The 22,120-nt window shown below is 45.9% G+C and overlaps 1 protein-coding gene across 1 annotated transcript in view; it reads right to left on the reverse strand.

Moving 5' to 3' along the window:
* Positions 1–1,078: 1,078 nt before the first annotated feature.
* Positions 1,079–22,120, reverse strand: part of OTULINL (OTU deubiquitinase with linear linkage specificity like) — a 30,771-nt gene continuing 9,729 nt past the window's right edge. Inside the window, exons 4-10 of the mRNA XM_077749450.1 lie at positions 10,182–10,341; positions 10,062–10,093; positions 9,872–9,963; positions 8,752–8,901; positions 5,080–5,208; positions 3,922–4,191; positions 1,079–2,768 (exon numbers count right to left, since the gene is read on the reverse strand). Coding sequence (XP_077605576.1) covers positions 2,595–2,768; positions 3,922–4,191; positions 5,080–5,208; positions 8,752–8,901; positions 9,872–9,963; positions 10,062–10,093; positions 10,182–10,341 — 1,007 coding nt within the window. The 3' untranslated portion in view covers positions 1,079–2,594. The remainder of the gene's footprint in view (positions 2,769–3,921; positions 4,192–5,079; positions 5,209–8,751; positions 8,902–9,871; positions 9,964–10,061; positions 10,094–10,181; positions 10,342–22,120) is intronic.

Here is a 22,120-nt window from a genome sequence, read left to right on the forward strand (position 1 = left end):
GTACATTGTGCCACAGTAAGAAAGTCAGTCTGGTACTACTATTCATACAACACCTCGGTGGACACACGTGGCAAAAATTTAAGAGAAAATTATCCTTAAGTCAGAAAGGTACAAGGACATACGTTTGTAATTTTGCTATAATCTTCTCATCATTAAAACACAGGTTAGAGAGACATTAAATGTTGGCATCATACAGGAAATTCACCTCCAGGTCACTGTTGGCATTTAAAAGTGGTGCTAATTTATACGCAGTTTGTTATTCATTATAAAACTGAATTAAAAATAAAACAAAACTAAAAACACCCAATACCTCCTCTCAAAATCTTGATTCAATGCCTTCCCAAAACGTAGCAACTATTTAAAGGTCTTTGTTTTTTCACTGTCTTTGTACTGAAATGCCCCTTTTTCACAATTTGGTTTGGCCCCACCCTGACCTGACCCCCAACATAAGGTTAAGGATAAACATAATTAGTATGTCACTGAGCCATAGGCTGTCAATCCCTGTGGAAAAGTTCTTCCTTTCAATCCTGGACTGGTGTGGAAATCATTACATGGAGCAAGGCAATCCCAGGTGAGTGGTAATGGACAAATGTGGGGTAGGTGCCCGCCCAGCTCAACCGGAGACAGAGTGAGACCAGACATGCCATGAGCATCAGTCACAGTGACCTTCTACAGGCTGTCGCTGTAGCTGCTCGTGAACACAAAGGATGGAGTCCATTTCCTCTTGGTCACAGTAACGTATCATGGGGATAACTTTCAATGGGGTCAATTATAGGACAGGCGTATGAAAAACCATAGACACTTCCTAGCAGGAATGTGCTATAAAGATCAATTAAGAACTCCTGTTTAAAAAACAAAGAAGAAGGAGGAAGACTCTTGTTTCGTGTGGCTATCAAGGTGACACGAAGCCCCCTGGTCTGAGCTAACTGCTTTCCAACTCTTCAACCAAAAAACAAAATGACAGCAGGCACAGCGCAGTGGACACCTGGCTTACGTAGTACACACAAGAGATCATCCCCAGCACACAAGAATCCGGATGTTGTTATCATATACTACAGCATTTAATTTTATTTCTGGCAGCAGTGTGAACATGGGCGAAAACGTTGGCATCAAAAATGTTAAGTTGCTCTTAGAAAGGATTTGTAACTTTGACATAGCATGCCATTAGGCAAGACTTTAAAAGTTATTTGGTATTTATGGACGTTCAAAACAGCCTAGCAAAGTACCTTCAAAATAAAGATTACCAAAATAAACGAGAAAAGTAGTCCCAAAATAAAGATGACCAAAAACTAGCTTCCTTGAGTGTATTAGCTGTCTTGCTGCTCTAACACATTACCATAAACTTAGTGGCTTAAACACCACAGATGTGTTATCTTACAGTTCTGTAGGTTGGATCTCGGACACGGGTTCCACTGGGCTAAAATCCAGGCGTGGGGAGGGCCGCGTTCCTTTCCGAGGGCTCTAGGGGGGACTCTGTCCTCTTCTGGTCAGAGACTGTCCACATTCCGTGGGTCAGGGCTCCTTCCTTCATCTTCAAAGCCAGAAATATCACATCTCTCTCTCTCTCTCTCTCTGTTCTGTATTTCACATTTCCCTCCGACCCTGACCTTCTCCAATTCCTCTCCTCCCCTTTTAAGGACCTTTGGGATTATACTGGGCCCACCTGGAGAACCCAGAACAGCCTCCCAGGTCAGATTAGTACCTTCATTCCACCTGCAACCTTATTCTTCTTTGCCCTCTAACCCAACACATTCCCAGGTCCTGGGGATTTGGACACAGGCATGGTGATCAGGCGGTGGCAGTATTCTGCCTACCGCACATTAAATACACATTAGCTACACCACAGTTTAATATTTCATAATAGTTCAATAATATCCAGTAGCCTTAATCTACAGAATTCATCTTTTTTTAATCATAAAACATATTCAGCTGGCCAGATGCAATAGTAACAAAAAATTGTAAAGCGATATAAAACAAATTATACAACGTTACAGAGTAGTGATTATTTGTGTGTATGTGCTCATATTTGTATATATAAAACTATACAATGTATACACGTGTGAATATGTGTGTGTATACACACATACCCCATACACATAGTTTTACAGTTAATCAAGTGGTTCTAGAAAATCAATATACCATAAAGATTCCTGGAAAAGTAATGCTTATAAAATAAGGCCACGTTTATAACGATCCCAAATTAGTCAAAGACAAGGTTCCTAATGGAAACATCAAGGTTAGAGACAAATTCTTTCCTGGTTAGTCCTTTCCTCCTCTCGGTTTCTTCCGGTTGTTGAACTGCCCAGATTCACTGTCCTGGTGCCTTTAAAGGCGTGTGGCATGTGAAATGACTAGAGGTGGTATGAACAAGGTCAAGCCAGTCACCAGCCACACGTAGGTTGGTTTGGAGGAAATTCCCGGAAAACAAAGGCATGCCGTCCGGGCACCTCTGTGCTCCGGGCCCCTGCAGTTCCAGAGAAGAAGGTCCAAATCCCTTCAATGGTTACAACACCAGCTTTGATTCTCCAACTGGACTTGGCTTGAAAGTGTGAGCGCCGTGAATGGCAAGGGCCGGTGCCCAGTCCGTGCCAGACTTAAAAGACGGGAATGTGGTAGTGGCGGTCATTCTCTGTCAGCAGGGAGATCTCGGGCCACTCCCTGAGCGGCAGGTCTGGGTAGCACACCTCAAAGTCTCTGGAGTTAAACTTGAACAGTCTGAACACTTTTATCTTTATTTCAAGGGAGTGTCCAAGAATAAACATATCGATCTGGAAAAGAGATGAAAGAGAGGTCAAGAACACACATTTCCAATTTCCTGCCCCACCAGAGAAGGGAGCGTGCTCTCCTGCGGCTTAGGAAGTAACGCCCTTGTTTACAGACCCGCGCGTGAACCACCGAGTGACCACCATCAGGGACAAATGTCCACGATGTGTAAGGCAGGGACAAGCAGAGAAACATCTCTGTACACTAGCTTGAAGAAGTTACGGGGAAACGCTTTGGTGGGGGTGGGTGGGAGCTAATAAAAAATAAAGGATGCTCACGTTAAAATAACACTGTTTTCCAACTGGTTTTAGATAAAGTTTAATGAAAATGTCAGGTAATTTTGCACACCGCCTGAGAGAACAAAGGAAAACAAAACCAAAAGTCTTTTCTATGGGGATAAAAAGTCTTGTCCGGATTTAAAAGTTTTTAATAAGTTTTTTTAACTTAAAGTTTATTTATTATTTTTAAATAATCTCTACACCCAACGTGGGGCTTCATCTCATGACCCTGAGATCAAAGTCATCTGCTCTTCTGACCGAGGCAGCCGGGCGCCCCTAAAATTTCCAGTCGTGTCTATCTATCTGCAGGAAGGAGCCGAACGCTTTCCCCAACACTGTCTCATTCTCCGGCTGGATTTTCTCTTGGTTAAAATCAGCTGTGGGAGAACCGGCCACCATCTGAGAAACAGAGTGAAAGCCTAGAAAGGCCTCCAGCAGGGGCACCTGGGCGGCTCAGTTGGTTAAGCATCCGACTTTGGCTCAGGTCATGATCTCACGGTTCGTGGGTTCAAGCCCCGCGTCGGGCTCTGTGCTGACAGCCAGCTCAGAGCCTGGAGCCTGTTTCACATTCTGTGTCTCCCTCTCTCTCTGACCCTCACCTGCTCACGCTCTCTCTCTCTCTTTCTCAGAAATAAATAAAAAACATCTAAAAAAAAAAAAAGGCCTCCAGCACCACTCAGTGGCCCCTGGGTTGGAAGGACACAGCAAACCGCACGGCGCAGTGAGGTTTTCGCTCCGCTTTTCCCCCTTGGAGGGGCAGTACCATCAGGCCACGACCTCGCTGCCGCTGGGTTTACCACCACTGAAAGCAAACCTCACACAGCTGGGTGTCTAAGCACTGCCAGTGCAGCCCGGAACTCGAGTCTTCGGCCCCAGTTACCTGCTCCAGTCCACACGTGTCGCCCACAGAATTCAGGTGGTTCATCATGAAGCTCAGAGGGTCAGATGATGTTTCCCGGGAAAACAGGAGTCGGAAAAGACTGGGAATGACCTTTTTCGTCTTCATTTGTTCGTAAACCTCGGTGACTTGATACAGCATGATGAACTTTAAAGCTTCATAAAGTTTGTATTCCAGAATAGCATCAGAGAAAAGGATGTTGCACATACTTCCTCTCTTGTGATAATCTTTAATTCCACTAAATTCAGTCCACTGAGAATACAGACGTGGGAGTGAAAGTTACAGGGTAGAGGTGAATACCAACGCCATCGGCATAAAGTACTTATAAAAATAAACCAAAGATCAATAGAGGGGACCGTTAACTTTTCATTTTATATCTTTTGACCCTGATATTTTTAACTACAAGTATATATTACTTTTATAATAACTAGCTTAAATATTTTTTTAAGACAGCACCACTGATTAGGTAAAATACCAAGCAAGTCAGTTTCCTAAGACGCTTAATGTAACTGGTGGGCCCAGAAGATATTCCAGAGACGAACAGTACTAACTAGTATTCTTTCCCACTCACCATGTGCCAAGCACTGTTTAAAGCCACATGTATTAGCTCATTCAATCCTCATGATAACTGTACAGGGGACACACTATTCACATAGCAGTTTTACACATCAGAAAACCACAGCGCTGAAATGTTTTGGTATTGATCAGGGAGGATTCATTTTAGCAATCCCAAATCTGCGTCTATTAAAGGCAAGAAAAACTCTTAGTTCAAACGATAGCGTCTGTGGCGTCCCCAAGTTATTAACAGGGCACATTCCAGAAGAGCATTTCTGAGTGCCCTGCCTGGGCCCTGGGCCACATCTTTCTGGGGGAAACAAAGGCACAGGACCGTTAAGGTTTCCTGGCCAGCCCACAGAGGCCTCCTGCACCCGTAACGGGCCTAACTAGCACGTACGCCGTTGCTCTCGTTCATGACTTGGAAAGACAGAGAACAGGAAAGTCCATCGTCAGTTCCCAGGAGAGGCCCCCCTGCCTGCATGTCCTCCTCACGAGGCATCAGGTGACATGTGTGACAGGGAAGAGTCACTACACCCGGGTGTGTGCTTTCATTCCTCGTCTTTTCTCCCCCCACATACTCACCTGCGTTTTCAATAATTCCACACATTTACGTAATTTTCCAAACACGTTGGAACCTGTATACTTCTCAGGACCAAAACTGTACTGCTGGATCCAATTACAACCTTGTGAAAAGAGCAGTTTTTCAGGAAGCTTGAAAAGGAAGGAGATGCCAGCTGTGATTAGTACCTCAACGTTTACGACAGAACAGTTTAGAATGTGTCACAGTATGTGGTCTTACCTCACTTAGGAACCTCCATTTAAAAAGACTGTAACAGTAAGTAAATAATAACTTACAGATTCTTCTTTTAGATTTATGGATTAAGTGACGTAGATAATATTCTTTTTTTTTTTTTAATGTTTTTTATTTATTTCTAGGAGAGAGAGAGACACAGCGTGAGCAGGGGAGGGTCAGAGAGAGAGGGAGTCACAGACTGAAACAGGCTCCAGGCTCTGAGCTGGCAGTCAGCACAGAGCCCGACGCGGGGCTCGAACCCACAAACCGCGAGATCATGACCTAAGCGAAGGTCGGACGCTTAACCGACTAAGCCACCCAGGCGCCCCAATATTCTCTTTTTTTTGAGAGAGAAAGAGCACAAGCAGGGGAGAGGGGCAGAGACAGAAAGAGAATCTTTTTCTTTTTTAATGTTTACTTACTTATTTAAGAGAGAGAGTGAGAGAGAGAGAGAGAGCATGCAAGTGAGCATGAGTGGGGGAGGGGGCAGAAGGAGAGAAAGAGAGAATCTTAGGCAGGCTCCATGCTCAGTCTGCTGAAATGGAGCTCAGTCCTATGAACCATGAGATCATGACCTGCGCCAAAACCAAGAGTCAGACACTCAACCCACTGAGCCACCCAGGTGTCCCACAGAGAGAGAGAGAGAGAGAGAGAGAGAGAATCTTAAGTGGGCTCCACACCTAGCATGGAGCCCGATGTGGGGCTCAAACTCACAACTGTGAGATCATGACCTGAGTCAAAATTCAAAGGTTGGATGCTCAACCAGTTGACCCACCCAGGTGCCCCTGGATCATATTCTTCTTCTTTTTTTAAATGTTTATTTATTTTTGAGAGAGAGAGACAGAATACGAGCAGGAGCAGGGCAGAGAGGGATAAAGGGAGACACAAAATCCGAACCAGGCTCCAGGCTCCGAGCTGTCAGCACAGAGCCCAACGTGGGGCTTGAACCCACAAACCATGAGATCATGACCTGAGCCAAAGCTGGACGCTTAACCGACTGAGCCACCCAGGCGCCCCCTAGATCGTATTCTTCATTTACGATCATAGCTGATTTCATAGCTGATGAAAACCTACATGAAGAGTATGTCTATGAAACAATCTTTCTACATAAAACATTTTCTTAACTGCCTAGGTATATCTGTTTAGAAATAATTTTTACGCAAACAATGCTAGAATTCCATAGCACATCAGGGAGCACATGGACTTTAGAATAAAGGTACTTTGGGGTCCAAACCTCACTCTGTCACTCATCAGCTAAGAGACTGCTCATCCAGTGCAGATTATTTACTCTCTTAGCCTCATCCTCCACCGTAAATCAAGGGCAATATACCCATTTTACAGGACTCTGGGTGGGATTAAATAAGATCACAGAATATGTAAGACTCTGATCCAGTGAAGGGATCTAATCCATCTCCCCACCCGGTTGAGCTTGGGGAGCCCCAAGGCTTGTTATTCTCTGTCCCCGGCAGCTGGCCACGGGGCTGGCACACTGTGCGCACTTGATGAGTGCTTCCTAGATAAAATTAAAGTAATCAAAACAACTCTCAGTTAAGAACTGGGAAGGAAATAGACCGTGTGCAGCTACATATATGCATATACTTTATAATACTCTCTATTTCTTTGTGCCTCTGCCCTTAAATGAACATCTTAGGTTAAACATCCTACATTCTGACTTCAGCTCAGGTCATGATCTCACTGTTTGTGAGTTTGAGCCCTGCGTTGGGCTCTGTGCTAACAGCTCAGAACCTGGAGCCTCCTTCAGATTCTGTGTCTCCCTCTCTTTCCGCCCCTCCCCCACTCCTGCTCCGTCTCTGTCTCTCAATAATAAATAAAAATGTTAAAAAGAAAAAAAATGTACTTCCTCAGGGCACCTCAGTGGCTCAGCTGGTTGAGCATCTCTCAATTTCAGCTCAAATCATGATCCCAGGGTTGTGGGATCGAGCCCTGCATCGGGCTCCATGCGAGTGTGGAGTCTGCTTAAGATTCTTTCTCTCCCTCTCTACCGCTCTCCCAGACTCATGCTCTCTCTCTCTCACTTTCTAAAAAAAATAAAAAAGAATTTAAAAAAAGAATGTACTGCCTTATACCATCAAAATGAAAAAACAACAAGGCACAGACTGGGAGAAAATATTTGCAAATAACATATCTGATAAAGCACTTGTATTCAGAATATATAAAGAAATCTCAAAATTCAATCAATGATAAAATAAAAATGGGCAAAAGATTTGAATAGACACTTCTCTAACAAGATAATAACGGATGGCCAATAAGCACATGGAAAGATGTTCATCCGTCCTTGCTAGCAGAATGCCGAGTAAAAGCACAGTGACACCAGTGCACATCTATCACAATGGCTAAAATACACACACACACACACACACACACACACACACACAGCCCGAAGCCTAACAATTCTGGTTACAATTCGGAACAACTGCAACTCTTACACACTGCTGGTGGAAATGCCAAATGGTAGAGCCACTCTGGAAATCAGTTTGGTAGGTTTTTATGAACTCAGACCTATACCTGCCACGGGAGCCAACAATCTTACTCCCTGGCATTTGCCCAAAAGTAATGAAAACTTTCATTCATACAAAATCTTGTATGGGAATATTTATAACAGCTTTATTTGTGGTCAAAAATAATTTGTCAGGTGTCCTTCAACCGAAGGACAGATAAACAAACTATGTCATGCTCACATCAAAGAACACCACTCAACAGTACAAAGGAATGACCTACAAATTCACAGAATGTGGATGAATTGCGATGCGTTTTGCTAAGCGAGAGAAGTCAGATTCAAAAGGCTGCACACTGGATAGTTCCATTTCTATGACATTCTGGAAAAGGCAAAACCGTCGGGTCTCAAGACCTGTCAGTGACGGCCCTGGGCAGGGGTGAAAGAAGGGCTGGGAAGGAACAATGGAGAATCTCTCTCTTTAAAATATATTCATTTTTGTGAGTGAGAGAGACAGAGCACAAGCAGGGGAGGAGCAGAGAGAGAGGGAGACATGGAATCCGAAGCAGGCTCCAGGCTCCGAGCCGTCAGCGCAGAGCCCGACGTGGGGCTCGAACTCACAAGTCTTGAGATCATGAGATCATGGCCTGAGCTGAAGTCGGAGGCTTAACTGACTGAGCCACCCAGGTGCCCCGAGGAACAGTGGAGAATCTCTGGAGCGTTCTAGGTGTTAAAACTTGAACAACTGTATAGAGTAAAAAAGTGAGTTTCAGTAGACCACCTTGCTTATGAAGAATGGATGCCTTTCTTGAGAAAAGATGGTGGCATTAAAAACAAACACAACGGAGTATGACAGTCCTTCTGCCATGGGGTGGAGGGGTGCTACAGGGCCTTCGAAGGCTCCTTCCATCTCAGGACGCACAAGCCGCCCACTGAGGACCCAGCCAACCTGCGTTATAGTTCTTGGCAACATGATGTTCCCCCACATTCCAGTGAGCGGACGTACCTTCACAATGTCTTTTTCCTTCATCCACGATGGAAAGGAGAGGCCCTGGCTGAATATCTGAAACAGCACTGACCTCAGCGCATCATAGTTATCTCTCTTTACTTGTCGGACACATTTGATGTGATGCCGCCAAAACAGCTCCTCGTAAGCCTGTCCGCACAAAAGCAAAAAAGTGCGTTTTCAAATCCCCTGGATAAGGGAATAGAGAAAGCGAATTCGCTGTATTGGCAGCGAAGTGTTACTCCCAAAGAAAGAGGACAACAGAGACAAGAACAATTATAAGTTATGAATGTGACCACGTCACTTATTTTATTCTGAGAGCAGGGGAGGTGAGCAGGAGAGGGGCAGAGAGAGAGAGAGAGAGAGAGAATCCCAAGCAGGCTCCACACTGCTAGTGCAGAGCCCAATGAGGGGCTCGAATCCACGAACCGGGAGACCATGACCTGAGTTGATATCAAATGTCAGAGGCTTAACCGACCGAGGCACCCAGGTGCCCTATGATGACACGTCATTTTAAAGGGACATTTGTGGGTATTGAGTCTGTGTCATGCTCCATCAACTGGTAACTTCCTGGAAGCCCGGGAGCCAGGGAATGCCATTGAGGGGTGATGACGGCTACAATGTGACCACACTGAAAAAAAATACTATATACTTTTAAGACACGCTCTAAAGGACTTGAAACGAAAATTTCCTGCTGCTGACAAGGTTGGATAGCACCGCTGGGAACAGTTAGCAAGCTCGGTCCTGTGGAAAATTCTCAAACTCCTCAGAATATTTTACAACCAGGTGCCTAATCCCTGCAGAGACAGACGTCTCCCCTGCTTGTCGAGAGAGCCCGTAGGCTTGGTGGGCAGAGCTGAAAAGAGTGCCACCCTCGAGTTTCCTGAAGTGACAGCCTACTGTATGTCATCGTCCACACCCGCATGGCCCACGCTCCAGGTAAAAGCCCAAAGCCACTGTCTGGCAGCTGCGTGGCTCTATCATGAAAAGCCACGATTGTTCATTGTGGCACATCTGGTGTTAGTAGATCTTTGGGTTTAGTAAAGCAGGGTGGAATGTTCGTGTCCTGATTTTTACACACAAATTCTCCATCGTCCGTGACCTTGACAAACAGACACACCTTCCGCATCAGCTTGGCACGCGGTGTCTCTCCCTTCCACTCTCTTGCACAGTAACTGAGGAGATCGACCTCCGCCTCCACGCTGAGGTTCCCTGCACCAAATCGGACATGAGAGGTAGTTAATTTTCCCTTCTCCTCGCCCTTCTTGAACCCTCTCTGCATCTTACAAATAAGACGTGAAAATATTTACTTTTGAATTTTCTCTCCAGATATCCGATCCACCTAAAAGATAAAGGGAAAATAATATCAAAAATCTACTTTGGATGGCAAGGGTCTATTGGCGAAACAGGAGGGCAGTACAACCACCTACCATTTCAGCCGGTGCCCTAAATAGGAGTGCACCCGCCTCACGTAGCAGAGGGCAGCCACCAGGAATGACGCTGCCAGTGTCACTGAGCCCTTGGCTATCTTCCACGCAGTATCCAACGCGTGGCTGGTGACCAGTGTCCAGGCATGAACCTGGTCACTTCCTACAAAAATTTAATAATAAAAAAAGACGCATCATAATTATATAAATCTGCTTTGTTTAAGGGGGGAGAGAGATATGTTGCTAATTGTATCTGCCAAGTGTCTGTCATTGATTACAGAAACAGCTTTTAAAGCATTCAAAAGTTCAGTCTGAAAGTTAAAGAAACACCCGTTTCTCCTATAATCAATGTCATATGTAAGAATGTCTTTGTTCCGCACAATTCGTGAGGAATAATCATAGAGTATAGGTTCCAGAATCCCTCAGACCTGTTCAAAACCTGTGTCTTGATGACTCTGGCCGTGTGACTGCGGGAAACCTCACTTCTCTACTCCTAATGGCCTTGACTGTAATATTGGGGGAAAGTACTGATCTCCCTGGAGAAAGATGGAATGAAATTAAGAGCGCACGCTGTGCTGCGTATCTGCTAAATCCAAGAATGGTTCCAGGAGGGATTCTGCTCAACACCAGGGTCCTCCAGTGGTACCATCACCATGCACATCTGCCCACCTGGGTTTTTGTTATTTTTTAAGTAGAGAGAGAGAGAGCACAACTGGAGGCAGTGGGAAATGGGGAGGGGGGGGTAGAGAATCTCAAGCAGGCTCTATGCTCAGTGTGGAGCCCAGTGAGGGACTCAATCCCACATGACCTGAGCTGAAATCAAGAGTTGGACACGCAATTGACTGAGTGACCCAGGTGCCTCCCACCCCCTTTTTAGAAATTTTAAAGCCACTTATTCTTTTTTTTAAACATTTTTTTAACGTTTATTTATTTTTTTTGAGAGAGAGACAGAGCTCAAGTAGGAGAGGGGCAGAGAGAGAGGAAGACGCAGGCTCCAGGCTCCAAGCTAGCATCAGCACAGAGCCCAACGTTGGGCTCAAACCCACGAACCGTGAGATCATGACCTGAGCCAAAGTTGGATGCCCAACTGACTGAGCCACCCAGGCGTCCCTAAAGTCACTTGGATATTCTTCAATTATTAGGATCCATGACAGATGGCATCCCCTCAACACATACAATGAGTGGTCCAAACCGCAGGCACATGGACATCATTTCCAAGAAGTGGAGCTCTGAGCAGACCTGTGAGGTAGAGACGGAGGTGCTGCATATGGTCCACGCTGCAGTTCCTGACTTGACCAGAGAGAATGAATGGGCCTCGAGAGCTCCAACTGCATACTTGCAATATCTTACTATGTGCAGCACATTCCCAATTATATGATGCTTGAGCATGTAAAATGCCGAAGTACAAATGAGGAAGAGAACTTTTGAATAGTGGCCAAACCTCCTGGGGATCGTTGTGAAATCGTTCTCTCCCTGGCACAAGGTTTAGTAAAATTCCAGTAATTAATGGTAGCAAAAGTCTCAGCAATTCAGAATCTACAATTTTAGCTTTTTAAAAAAAAAAAGTAGTCTCCACACCCAGTGTGGGGCTTGAACTCATGACCCCAAGTACAAGGGTCACATGCTCCACCAAGTGAGCCAGAGAGGTGCCCAACTTTTAGCATTTTTTACCATACAGATACTTGATATACATTTAAACTCTCACAAGAATTTACTGGCAAACAAAGAAATAAAATTACCAGTAAATAAAAATAGACATATTTGCAATTACTTAAAAGGACATTTTTTAAATGTTGGTTGCTATTTTTTAAAAATATAATTTATTGTCAAACTGGCTAACATAACAGTGTGTACAGTGTGCTCTCGGTTTGGGGGGTAGATTCCCATGATTCATCGCTTCCATACAACACCCAGTGCTCATCCCAACAAGTGCTCTCCTCCATGCCATCACCCATTTCCCTCTCCCCCCATCACCCCACCAACCCTCAGTATGTTCTCTGTATTTAAGAGTCTCTTATGGTTTGCCTCCCTCCCTCTGTTTGTAACTATTTTGCCTCTCCCCTTCCCCCACAGTCTTCTGTTAAGTTTCTCAAGTTCCACATGAGTGAAAACATACACACCTGTCTTTCTCTGACTGACTGACTTCACTTAGCCTAACACCCTCCAGTTGCATCCACGTTGCTGTAAATGGCATGATTTCATTCTTTCTCATTGCCAAGTAGTATTCCATTGCATATATAAACCACATCTTTATACATTCATCAGTTGGTGGACATTTAGGGTCTTTCCATAGTTTGGCTATTGTTGAAAGCAGCCCTATAAACATGTGCCCCCGTGATCAGCACTCCTGTATCCTTTGGATAAATTCCTAGCAGTGCTATTCCTGGGTCATTGGGTAGTCCTGTTTGTAATTTTTTGAGGAACCTCCACACTGTTTTCCAGAGGGGCTGCACCAGTTTGCATTCCCACCAACAGTGCAAGAGGGTTCCCGTTCCTCCGCATCCTCGCCAGCATCTGTAGTTTCCTGAGTTGTTCATTTTAGCCACTCTGACTGGTGTGAGGTGGCATCTCAGTGTGGTTTTGACTTGTGTTTCCTTGATGATGAGTGACGTTGAGTATCTTTCATGTGTCTGTTGGCCACCTGGTTGTCTTCTTTGGAAAAGTGTCTATTCATGTCTTCTGCCCATTTCTTCACTGATTTGTTTGTTTTTTGGGGTGTTGAGTTTAGTAAGCTCTTTATAGATTTTGGATACTAACCCTTTAACCGATATGTCATTTGCAAACATCTTTTCCCATTCCATCAGTTGCCTTTTAGTTTTGTTGATTGTTTCCTTTGCAGTGCAGAAGCTCTGTATCTTGATGAGGTCCCAATAGTTCATTATTGCTTTTAATTCCCTTGCCTTCGGAGACGTGTTGAGCAAGAAATTGCTGCGGCTGAGCTCAAAGTGGTTGTTGCCTGTTTTCTCCTTTACAGTTTTAATGGTTTCCTGTCTCACATTCAGGTCTTTCATCCATTTTGAGTTTATTTTTGTGTATGGTGTAAAAAAGTGTTCTAGTTTCATTCTTCTGCATGTTGCTGTCCTGTCCAGTTTTCTCAGCACCATTTGCTAAAGAGACTGCCTTTTTTTCCATTGGATACTCATTTCTGCTTTGTCAAAGATTAGTTGGCCATACATTTGTGGGTCTAATTCTGAGTTCTCTATTCTGTTCCATTGGTCTATGTGGCTGTTTTTGTGCCAATACCATACTGTCTTGATGATTACAGCTTTGTAGTAGAGGCTAATGTCTGGGATGGTGATGCCTCCCACTTTGGTGTTCTTTCTCAACATTACTTTGGTTATTGGGGGTCTTTTGTGGTTCCATACAAATTTTAGGATTGTTTGTTCTAGCCAGTGCAATTTTGATTGGGATTGCATTGAATGTGTAGATTGCTTTGGGCAGTACAGACATTTTAACAATATTTATTCTTCTAATCCATGAGCATGGAATATTTTCCCATTTCTTTGTGTCTTCTTCAATTTGCTTTGTTAGTTTTCTATAGTTTTCAGCATACAGATCTTTTACATCTTTGGTTAGGTTTATTCCTAGGTATTTTATGGTTCTTGGTGCAATTGTAAATGGGATCGATTTCTTGATTTCTCTGTCACTTCATTATTGGTGTATAGAAGTGCAACCAATTTCTGTACATTGATTTTGTATCCTGAGACTTTGCTGAATTCCTGTATCAGTTCTAGGAGCTTTTTGGTGGAGTCTTTTGGGTTTTCCAGGTAGAGTATCATGTCAGCTGCAAAACGTAGTTTGACTACCTCTTTGACAATTTTTATGCCTTTTATTTCATTTTCTTGTCTGACGCTGATGTTAGGACTTCCGGCACTATGTTAAACAGTGGTCAGAGTGGATATCCCTGTCGTGTTCCTGATCTCAGGGGGAAAGCTCTCAGTTTAAAAGGACATTTTCAAAAACACGTACTCATCTGTTTAGAATAATTCATTAGCTCTTCACTATACACCTACTCCTGCCTAGCTATTTAGTAAAACTTTGTGTAAGTTGTTTAAAAATGTAAAGCTATGCTGCCTTTACATCTACAATTTAGATTTTTATTAATTCACAATGATTTCCCAACTGTGAAAAATTCTGACATATGTAAATACTTTTAGTAACTCCTTAAATTCAGGAAGAATTAGAACTTTGTCTATGCAATACATAATTTTTAAATGTATTTATAAACTTTTCCTAGAAAAATGGAATATTACACATGGATTTACAGTTTGTTTTTTCTCTTCATACACATTAGACATCTTTTTATTTAACTACATATAGATCTACATTATTCTTTTTAAAGAATGCATAATATTTTAGTAGACGTGTAACCCATCATATGGGGTGCCTGACTGGCTCTCCTGGTTAAGTAGCCGACTCTTGATTTTGGTTCAGGTCATGATTTCATGGTTCGTGGGACTGAGCCCTGCATTGGGCTCTGTGCCGATAGCATGCAGCCTGCTTGGGATTTTCTCTCTCCCTCTTTCTATCTCTCTCTACCCCTCCCCAACTCTCTTTCTCAAAAAAAAAAATTTAAAAATGAAAGAGCATCATATATGTAACATAATACACTGCCTTACCAACAAACCATCTGGATTATTTCCCGTTTTTCACTCTTACAAACACTGCTGAGAACGACATTATCCCCCAGTAGTCCTTGTGGGCTCCCAGTAGCTTTTAGGATAATTTTAAGAAGGGAAACCCTGGATCAAGGAAGGGTGTGTACATTTTTAGTTTTGACAGATATTGCCAAAGCACCTTCCAAAACAAACCGCCTACCGCACCCCCTTCACGTGTACGAGTGTCCCTATGTCCTTGAGCCCCAGTTCTGGTCGATTTCTCACAGCCGTGCGCATTTCTGTAGGAACAATTCACATTTCTTCTTCCATGAAGAGCCTTTTAGAGCATCTGCCTATTTCCCACTGGGTGGTGCTTGTGTTTGTGTGGACTTGGCGGGCCTGCCGTCACTGAGGTGAGGTCTGGCAGCCGCGCCCTCCATGGGGCACACTGCTCTCATCTGTCACAGACTAACCACCACATTACAGTCGTGGAGTTACTGCCAGGCCTTCTGGGAACTTGATTTGAGTCCCTAAGCCAGGCCTTCTCCCAAGCACGAGGCCATTCCATGGCTGCTGCCCAGGGCTTCCAGGGCAGAGGTGGCTCTCCTCACTCCCACACACACACACAACACACTTCCTTAGCCTGATGCCCTTATCCTCGAAATTAAGCCCACCTCCAACCCAGGAAAGGGATATGATCAACTTATTAGAAAAAAAAAAAAAACATGCGAGGTCTCAGTATGCCTTTTCCGTGCAAACCTAGAATACAAACTTAAACTCCTGGCTTCCCCCTACCTAACTGGCAGTTCGTGGTCAAGTGACTCAAACCAAAGAAGGACCAGGGTGCATGAATGTGGTGGCTGGTGTGGGTGCCAGGGAGCAAGCTGGTAGTGGGGTCCCTGAAGTCCCGGGTAAGTGGCTGCAGCTCACAGACAATCCTGCGGTGTCCGTACTGTATATGAAAATATCATAAGGAGTGGGGCTTCTTCATCTAAGGAGAGGAAGTGCAGTGTTTTAGAAGGGAAAAGTATGGCTCCGTTGATAATTAAAATATAAGCCAGAGCCATGCTATGTGCTTTCCAGTCATTCTCTTGGGGCGCCTGGGTGGTTCAGTCAGGTAAGCGTCCAACTCTTGGTCTTGGCTCAGGTCATGATCTCATGGTTCATGAGTTCGAGCCCTGCGTCAGAGTTCAAGTCTGCGCTGTCAGCTCAGAGCCTGCTTGGGATTCTCTCTCTCTCTCTCTCTCCCTGCCCCTCCCCTCTGCACGTGTGCGCTTTCTCTTGCTTTCACTCTCTCTCAAAATAAATAAATAAACTTAAAAAAACTAAAGTAATTCTCTCACTTACTCCTGCAAAGGCTGCCCCACCGTGGTCAGGAGGCCCTGGCCCCCACCGGGCCCTGCACTGGGCTTCTGCTTCTCCACACGATGCGACAGTGCCTGGAACACAGGGAATGCCACGCTGGCCCTCATGATCCTTCCTGCACAGTCACACGGGGCAGTGCGGTTTTGGTCTGGGATTGTGCCTCTGGTTGTGAGGCTGAGTGGAAACGTTAGGGAAGCGCTGAGCAAGCCGCCTGACAAAGCCTAAGTCCCCAGTCCATGTGGATTATTAGCCTTATTGCTACTACTCTAACCACCCTGATTTTGCAGATGAGGGTGCAAGGGAGAGAAAGGTTAAATACGTAAGTGGTAAAGCTGGAATTCCAAGGCGGGGCAACGTGGTGCCAGAGAGCGTGCCTCGTCACTCGGCCGCCTATCTGTGACTGAGGCAGCTAGTAAGTCTTCAAATTAACTTTGCTACGGCATGTGGAACTGAGACTCTTTAAAAAGAGAATGAAAATCAAAAATTTTCCCGTGTGTGTCAATAACCGGTTTATAACTCCAAAGCAACAGATGTAGACAGTACCACAAATGCGGTGCCTTGCCAAACACTGTCACGAACTTGACCTGGATGATCTCATGAGTCAAATCTCATTTCCCCAAATACAGCTGACAGGGGATAAAGTCTCTCATGTCAGGCTCTTCACGGGGGTCCTCTGTGCACCAGCCCAGGGAGAGAATTCGGGGAGAATTCAGCCCGGGCCCAGCCTCCCCTCCCCTGGCCAAGAGGACCCGGGCTTAGTACTTTTGGAATGGACAACCCAAGTGGTGACTGCAACGAGGCCGCCATACATTTCTGTCCTACTGGCAAGTGGATTAATTAGGTCTCACACATCCCCCCGATCTTCAGCACAAAGACCCGTGAAAGACCCCCACGCACACTGTGGGAAGGAGTTATCCTTCAGTAGTTAGATCCGTGAGTGATTGCACCAGAGTCCTGAAGTCAACAACGGGGCTATCTGAAAGTAAAATCGGATCTGCCATCGCTCAAACTGTATATGGCAGACGAGACCACTGACTAGAACTGAAAAGGAAAAAAAAAAAAAAAGAGAGCCACCTTTTGTGGTAAAATTCTACTTAGAATTTTTTCCATTCCCTAAAATGTACCAAAGCTGAAAAAATTCAAACATTAACACAGGAAACCAAAAAGAAAAAAAAAAAACAAACCCTGAAAACAAAACCAAAAGACACTGAACAGCGGAAACAGAGTGATTATGCACATGGCAGGCCCCCCCTCCCCTTCCCCCACCCTGGGGCCCTGGGCTCCTTCTCATGGAAACTCCTCAGGGTCTCCCTCACCCTCAAAACATCCAGTGGTTTCCTTGGCCCAGAGAGCCCATCCGACCCTGCCTCCACTTTTCTCCCAATCTTACTCATGGTGCAGCCAACCACGGCACCTCTCCCTCCATACGTCTACACAGCCAACTGCATCCGGCTATTGACTTTCTCCTGAAAGCAGATCAGAGGCTACCTAGTGGGCCACGGAGGGGGGAGATGAGGCCTGAGCCAAAAGACGTAAAAGGCAATTTAATTTAGATGTTTGAGAGCAGAAGGAGTGAAGAAATACATGCATTAATGTCATCTTGTTAAAAAAAAAAGATACTAAATGTAATTTAATGACTTCAACAGCTCCTCCTTCTGCGTCAATTCCACATTATGGTTAATTAGCAGGAGGCAGGGGAGACAGAGCCCTAGAGAAACAGACTGATGGATCAGGAAGCAGAGGGGGGCCAGGTGGGGCCCCAGGACAGCTTCACACTTTCTGCAGCCAGAGGAGTGAAGCGGTTGGTGGGTGACCTGGACAAAGAGGCGTTGGTAAGCTTTTCACACTTTTCTGAGCTGAGTCGTGGAGCACCATCTGCTCTGAAAAAGTGAATGTGGCTTTCGGGTTATTCTAACCAAAGGTGGGAAGTACTGCAGAGAGGTCTGATCATCCGCCCAGTGGTGCCGGGACCCAGGAAGGTCTGGAAGGGCCTTCCTTTCTCCTGCTAGTCTTTCTCTGGTTACACTTTCTCCCCGCAAACCCTCACCCTGGGCTGGCAGGCAGCGGAAAGTCATATGCTCTGTCCTGAAGGAGCTCATGGTGAAGTGACAAGATGCCCTCCCGTCAGGAGGGCTACTGGCCGGCTTGTCTAGGCCCACAGAGCCCCGACCTGCGCGACCCAGGGTCAGCACATCTGGCGTTGGGGAGGGAGGGGGTCTCGCTGCAGGGACGCAAAATAACGCCAGCTCCTGTGAGCTCGACGCCCACGTGGCAGGCAGGCCTCCATCCCCAAGCTGGTCGTCTCTCTCTGAGGTTAATTCTGAGAAACCGAGAGGCTGGTGAATAAAGCAACATAATGTACGTTAGTCCAAACAACTAAACTAAGCAGGATGCAAGCCCAAGGATAAACACACAGAACAAATCCTGGGATGGCAGCAAGGCTTCTCAGTCATCTGGAGCGCGGGGGGACCGCCGGAGAATCTTTACAAGTCAGCACAGCGGTGGAAAGGACCAGGCTTAAGTGGTCTTGCTTCTTGAAAATTCACAGGCTAGCTGTTTGTTTTCCTATCAGTTACAGAGGGAAAAAAAAAATACCCTCTTAACAAGGGTGAGGGCAAAAGACTTTGTAAGCTTTTGTAAATTTCAATATGAATTCTGCTCAATTAAACAATGACAATCTTCCACTTAGTAAAGGACTATAACCAAAAAGTGCAAGATCAGTATCACTGAGGAAGAGAGCCACCAAGGGGAAGGTTTTTATCTAGAAAGTCATGACCAGTGAGACATTCAGCTGTAACCCTGTCATGCAACCCACTTAGGCTCGGAGCACAGTCCCCACGGGACTGGGCATGTTTTTACCCAAGGCTCCTGTTAAACTGAATGTCAGTAAATACAACAGGAAACTGCTCCTTGCCAAACACTCACAGGGCTGTGCGTGTGTGCGTGTGTGTGTAACAATGTCATAGCTCAGAGTTTTTCCATTTACTAGGGCACAAGTTCAGGGGAGTTAACTGCAATCCATCACTTTAAAAGAGAAGTTTAATCTTCTAATCATGCGTAGGGGATTTTGAACCCTCCCAACTATAAAAATACAAGAGCTGTGAGGTGGGGATAGGCTTCTGTGGACCAGCAAGTTGTAACTCCTTCTGGAGAAAAGTCTCAACACTCCAGGATCACCTGATCCACCCAGACACTCTCCTTGGCCCTGACCTGGCGGAACCAGCCGGCAAGTCTGTCTTCACTCTGCCATTTTCTAACTGCAGGACCTCAGCCAAACCACTGAGCTTCAAGAATCTCAAAACACCTCCCTAGTGGAGGAGACCATCAGTGATAACAGAGGGGTGGACGAAATTAAACACCAGCCACGAAAGTGTGCATGTAACCACAGTGCAAATTGAAACTCTCCCCCTGCGTCCCTGTGACAATCTCCCCTGCCCCTCTGGGGCTGGGAACTCGCTCCCATGTGTGGGAGACCACTTCCTTTTCTGGAATATTTCTCTCTTCATTGATCAAAGTCTATCATTACTCAATGAATATAGAAGAAGCTCCTCTTGCAGGCCGAACCCAGGCCAAGGGCTGGTGTCATAATCGCCGACGCAAGCTGACCTCTCCTTGTTTTCGGGGGCACAACGGAGCCGATGCTCCACAGAAACGTGGCTCCGTCAGCAGAAGTCACGTGGGTACCTGACCGGGTCCCCCGGGAGCCAGAGCGGAGCCCCGGGGAGACGCAGGAGTTCACAAGGCCAGGCAGGTGAGGGGCTGGGCGCAGCTGGGCCTGTAGACCCCGTTAGAGATGCCGATGCTGCCTGCTGAGCAGGGAAAGTCCCTGAGCAGGAGGCGGGCGTGCTCAGATCTGCAGCCACAGCTCGAATCGTTACTGCTCGGAGTCATGAGGAACATGTCAGATTGCTCTTCTGTGCAACACACTTCAAGTCTTTCACAGGATCACAGAATGCTCTGGGCGAAGGCTGGAGTTCCATTTGTTCTCCAAGGTCTGATTCACACCAGCCGCTCTGCAGAGCGGTGTAGAGAGTGCTCTCCCCACCCCTGCCCCTGGCTGCCACACTCTGTCTACACCACAGGTCAGTTAGGCATATTTTGACTGTGTCCTCTGCTGGCCTGAAAACACCTCTGAGGTGAAGGCGGAATCTTAATTCGCTGTGGACCTGGTCATCTGATGGGCCGTCACGTGCACCCCATCAGTTTTGAGATGAAGAAACTGAAGCCCAGAGAAAGCAAGTAGAAGTCTGAACTTGAACCAACAGGCTCTGACTCAAGGTCAGCGCCCTTTCAATTAACCTCATAACTGCCTTCCTGGAGCAATTCTCTTCTAAGAATTCAAAACAATTAACAAGCACAACCGTAGAAGGCAGCTATCATTTCCACTGTGCTTGCTTCTCTTCGAGGTTAGGCATTCCCGTTGTCTGTCAGTCCTATGACCCAGGTTGGNTCCACACTTAAAGTGGGACCACAGGACAGAACGCGATGTTCTGGCGTGACCCACCCAGGAGACAATTCAAAAACATGACGACTCCCTCATTCTCGGTCGGGGGTCAGCCAGTTTTCTTGTATAGGGTCAGAGAGCAAGCATTTTAGCTTGTCTGCCATCTGGTCTCTGTCCCAAGTACCCAAATGGGCCCTGACCGAAAAACAGCCGTTAGACAACATGCAGTGAGGCTGAGTTCCAAGAAAACCTTATTTACAGACACTGAGAGCCGAATTTCATAGAAGTTTCCCATGTTTGATTTTTTTTTTTCTTTCCAACCACTAAAAAAAGTCAAAACCATTCTTAGGTCACAGGCCATAGAACCAGATTCAGCCCATGGACCGTGCTTTGCTGAACCTGATTCTAGATGATGCACAGTAGGCACACAGCCTGAGACTGTATTAGTCAGTATCGTATAGCTGAGAAACAAAAGCCTGACGCAATTAGCCTGCCATCAACTTAAAGCCCTGTTGCTGGGGTAGGTCTCCCAACCTCTGAAGGGGGAGGGAGGGTCTGCTCTTTCATCCCACCGTCCTCAGATGTCCTGCCGGACATCTTTCCTGGACACCTGGCTCCGGCCCCTGCCCCAGCCCTCTCTCACCTGCCTCCTTCCCAAGGGCCTGGTCTGAGGGCAGATTTGGGAGAAACTGCTCAGGGAGTGACCTTCAGGCGTGAGCTCAGCTCGGGCAAGGCTTAGCAAGCCCATCGGGCCACACAAGCGGGGCATGCAGGTTTTATCACTGAGCTGACATTTTAAAAATCTCTGACTCCTCATGGCCACCTTTTAGTTCGTCCAGAACCTGGCAAGGGAAGCACACAGATCCTGCGTGCAGGCTCTGTGCTTTTTAGATTAGGAGTAGACACGTAACCCTGCTCAAGTTCATGTTCCTGGATCTGGTTCACTGCCTCAACCCGCCAGGGCTTTGATCGCACACTCTCAACCTTTATAACTTTTTCAATGTTTGTTTATATTTGAGAGAGAGAGAAAGACCGTGAACAAGCTGGGGAGGGGCAGAGAGAGAGGGAGACACAGAATCCTAAGCAGGCTCCAGGCTCTGAGCTGTCAGCACAGAGCCCGACATGGGACTTGAATACGTGAGCCCTGAGATCATGACCTGAGCGGAAGTCAGACGCTTAACCGACTAAGCCACCCAGGCGCCCCTCAACTCTTAGACCCTTAAAGATGAAGGCTGTCTTCCACCTCCCAGGCATTTATGAAATGTGACCAGGAGAGAACGCAAGGCACACTCACACAAGCCACCTTTCACTTTCGCCCTGAGGTGATTTTTTCCATTAATCAGAACCTTTTGGGCTCTGTTGCTAATGGTTACTAATCCTTCTAATTGGCTTCCCTTTCCAAAGCCATTTTCCACTCCACAGCCAGTGGTGGGTTTTGTTTGCTTGGTTAGTTTTGTTGCCTTTTTACGTGCAATGGGTGTGTCATCTCCTATTTAAAATTTGGCTTTTCTTCTCCCTCTTCTCCTCCTCCCATT

This window comes from Crocuta crocuta, unplaced genomic scaffold (assembly GCF_008692635.1).
Source record: "Crocuta crocuta isolate KB4526 unplaced genomic scaffold, BGI_CrCroc_1.0 scaffold89, whole genome shotgun sequence".
NCBI lineage: Eukaryota > Metazoa > Chordata > Mammalia > Carnivora > Hyaenidae > Crocuta > Crocuta crocuta.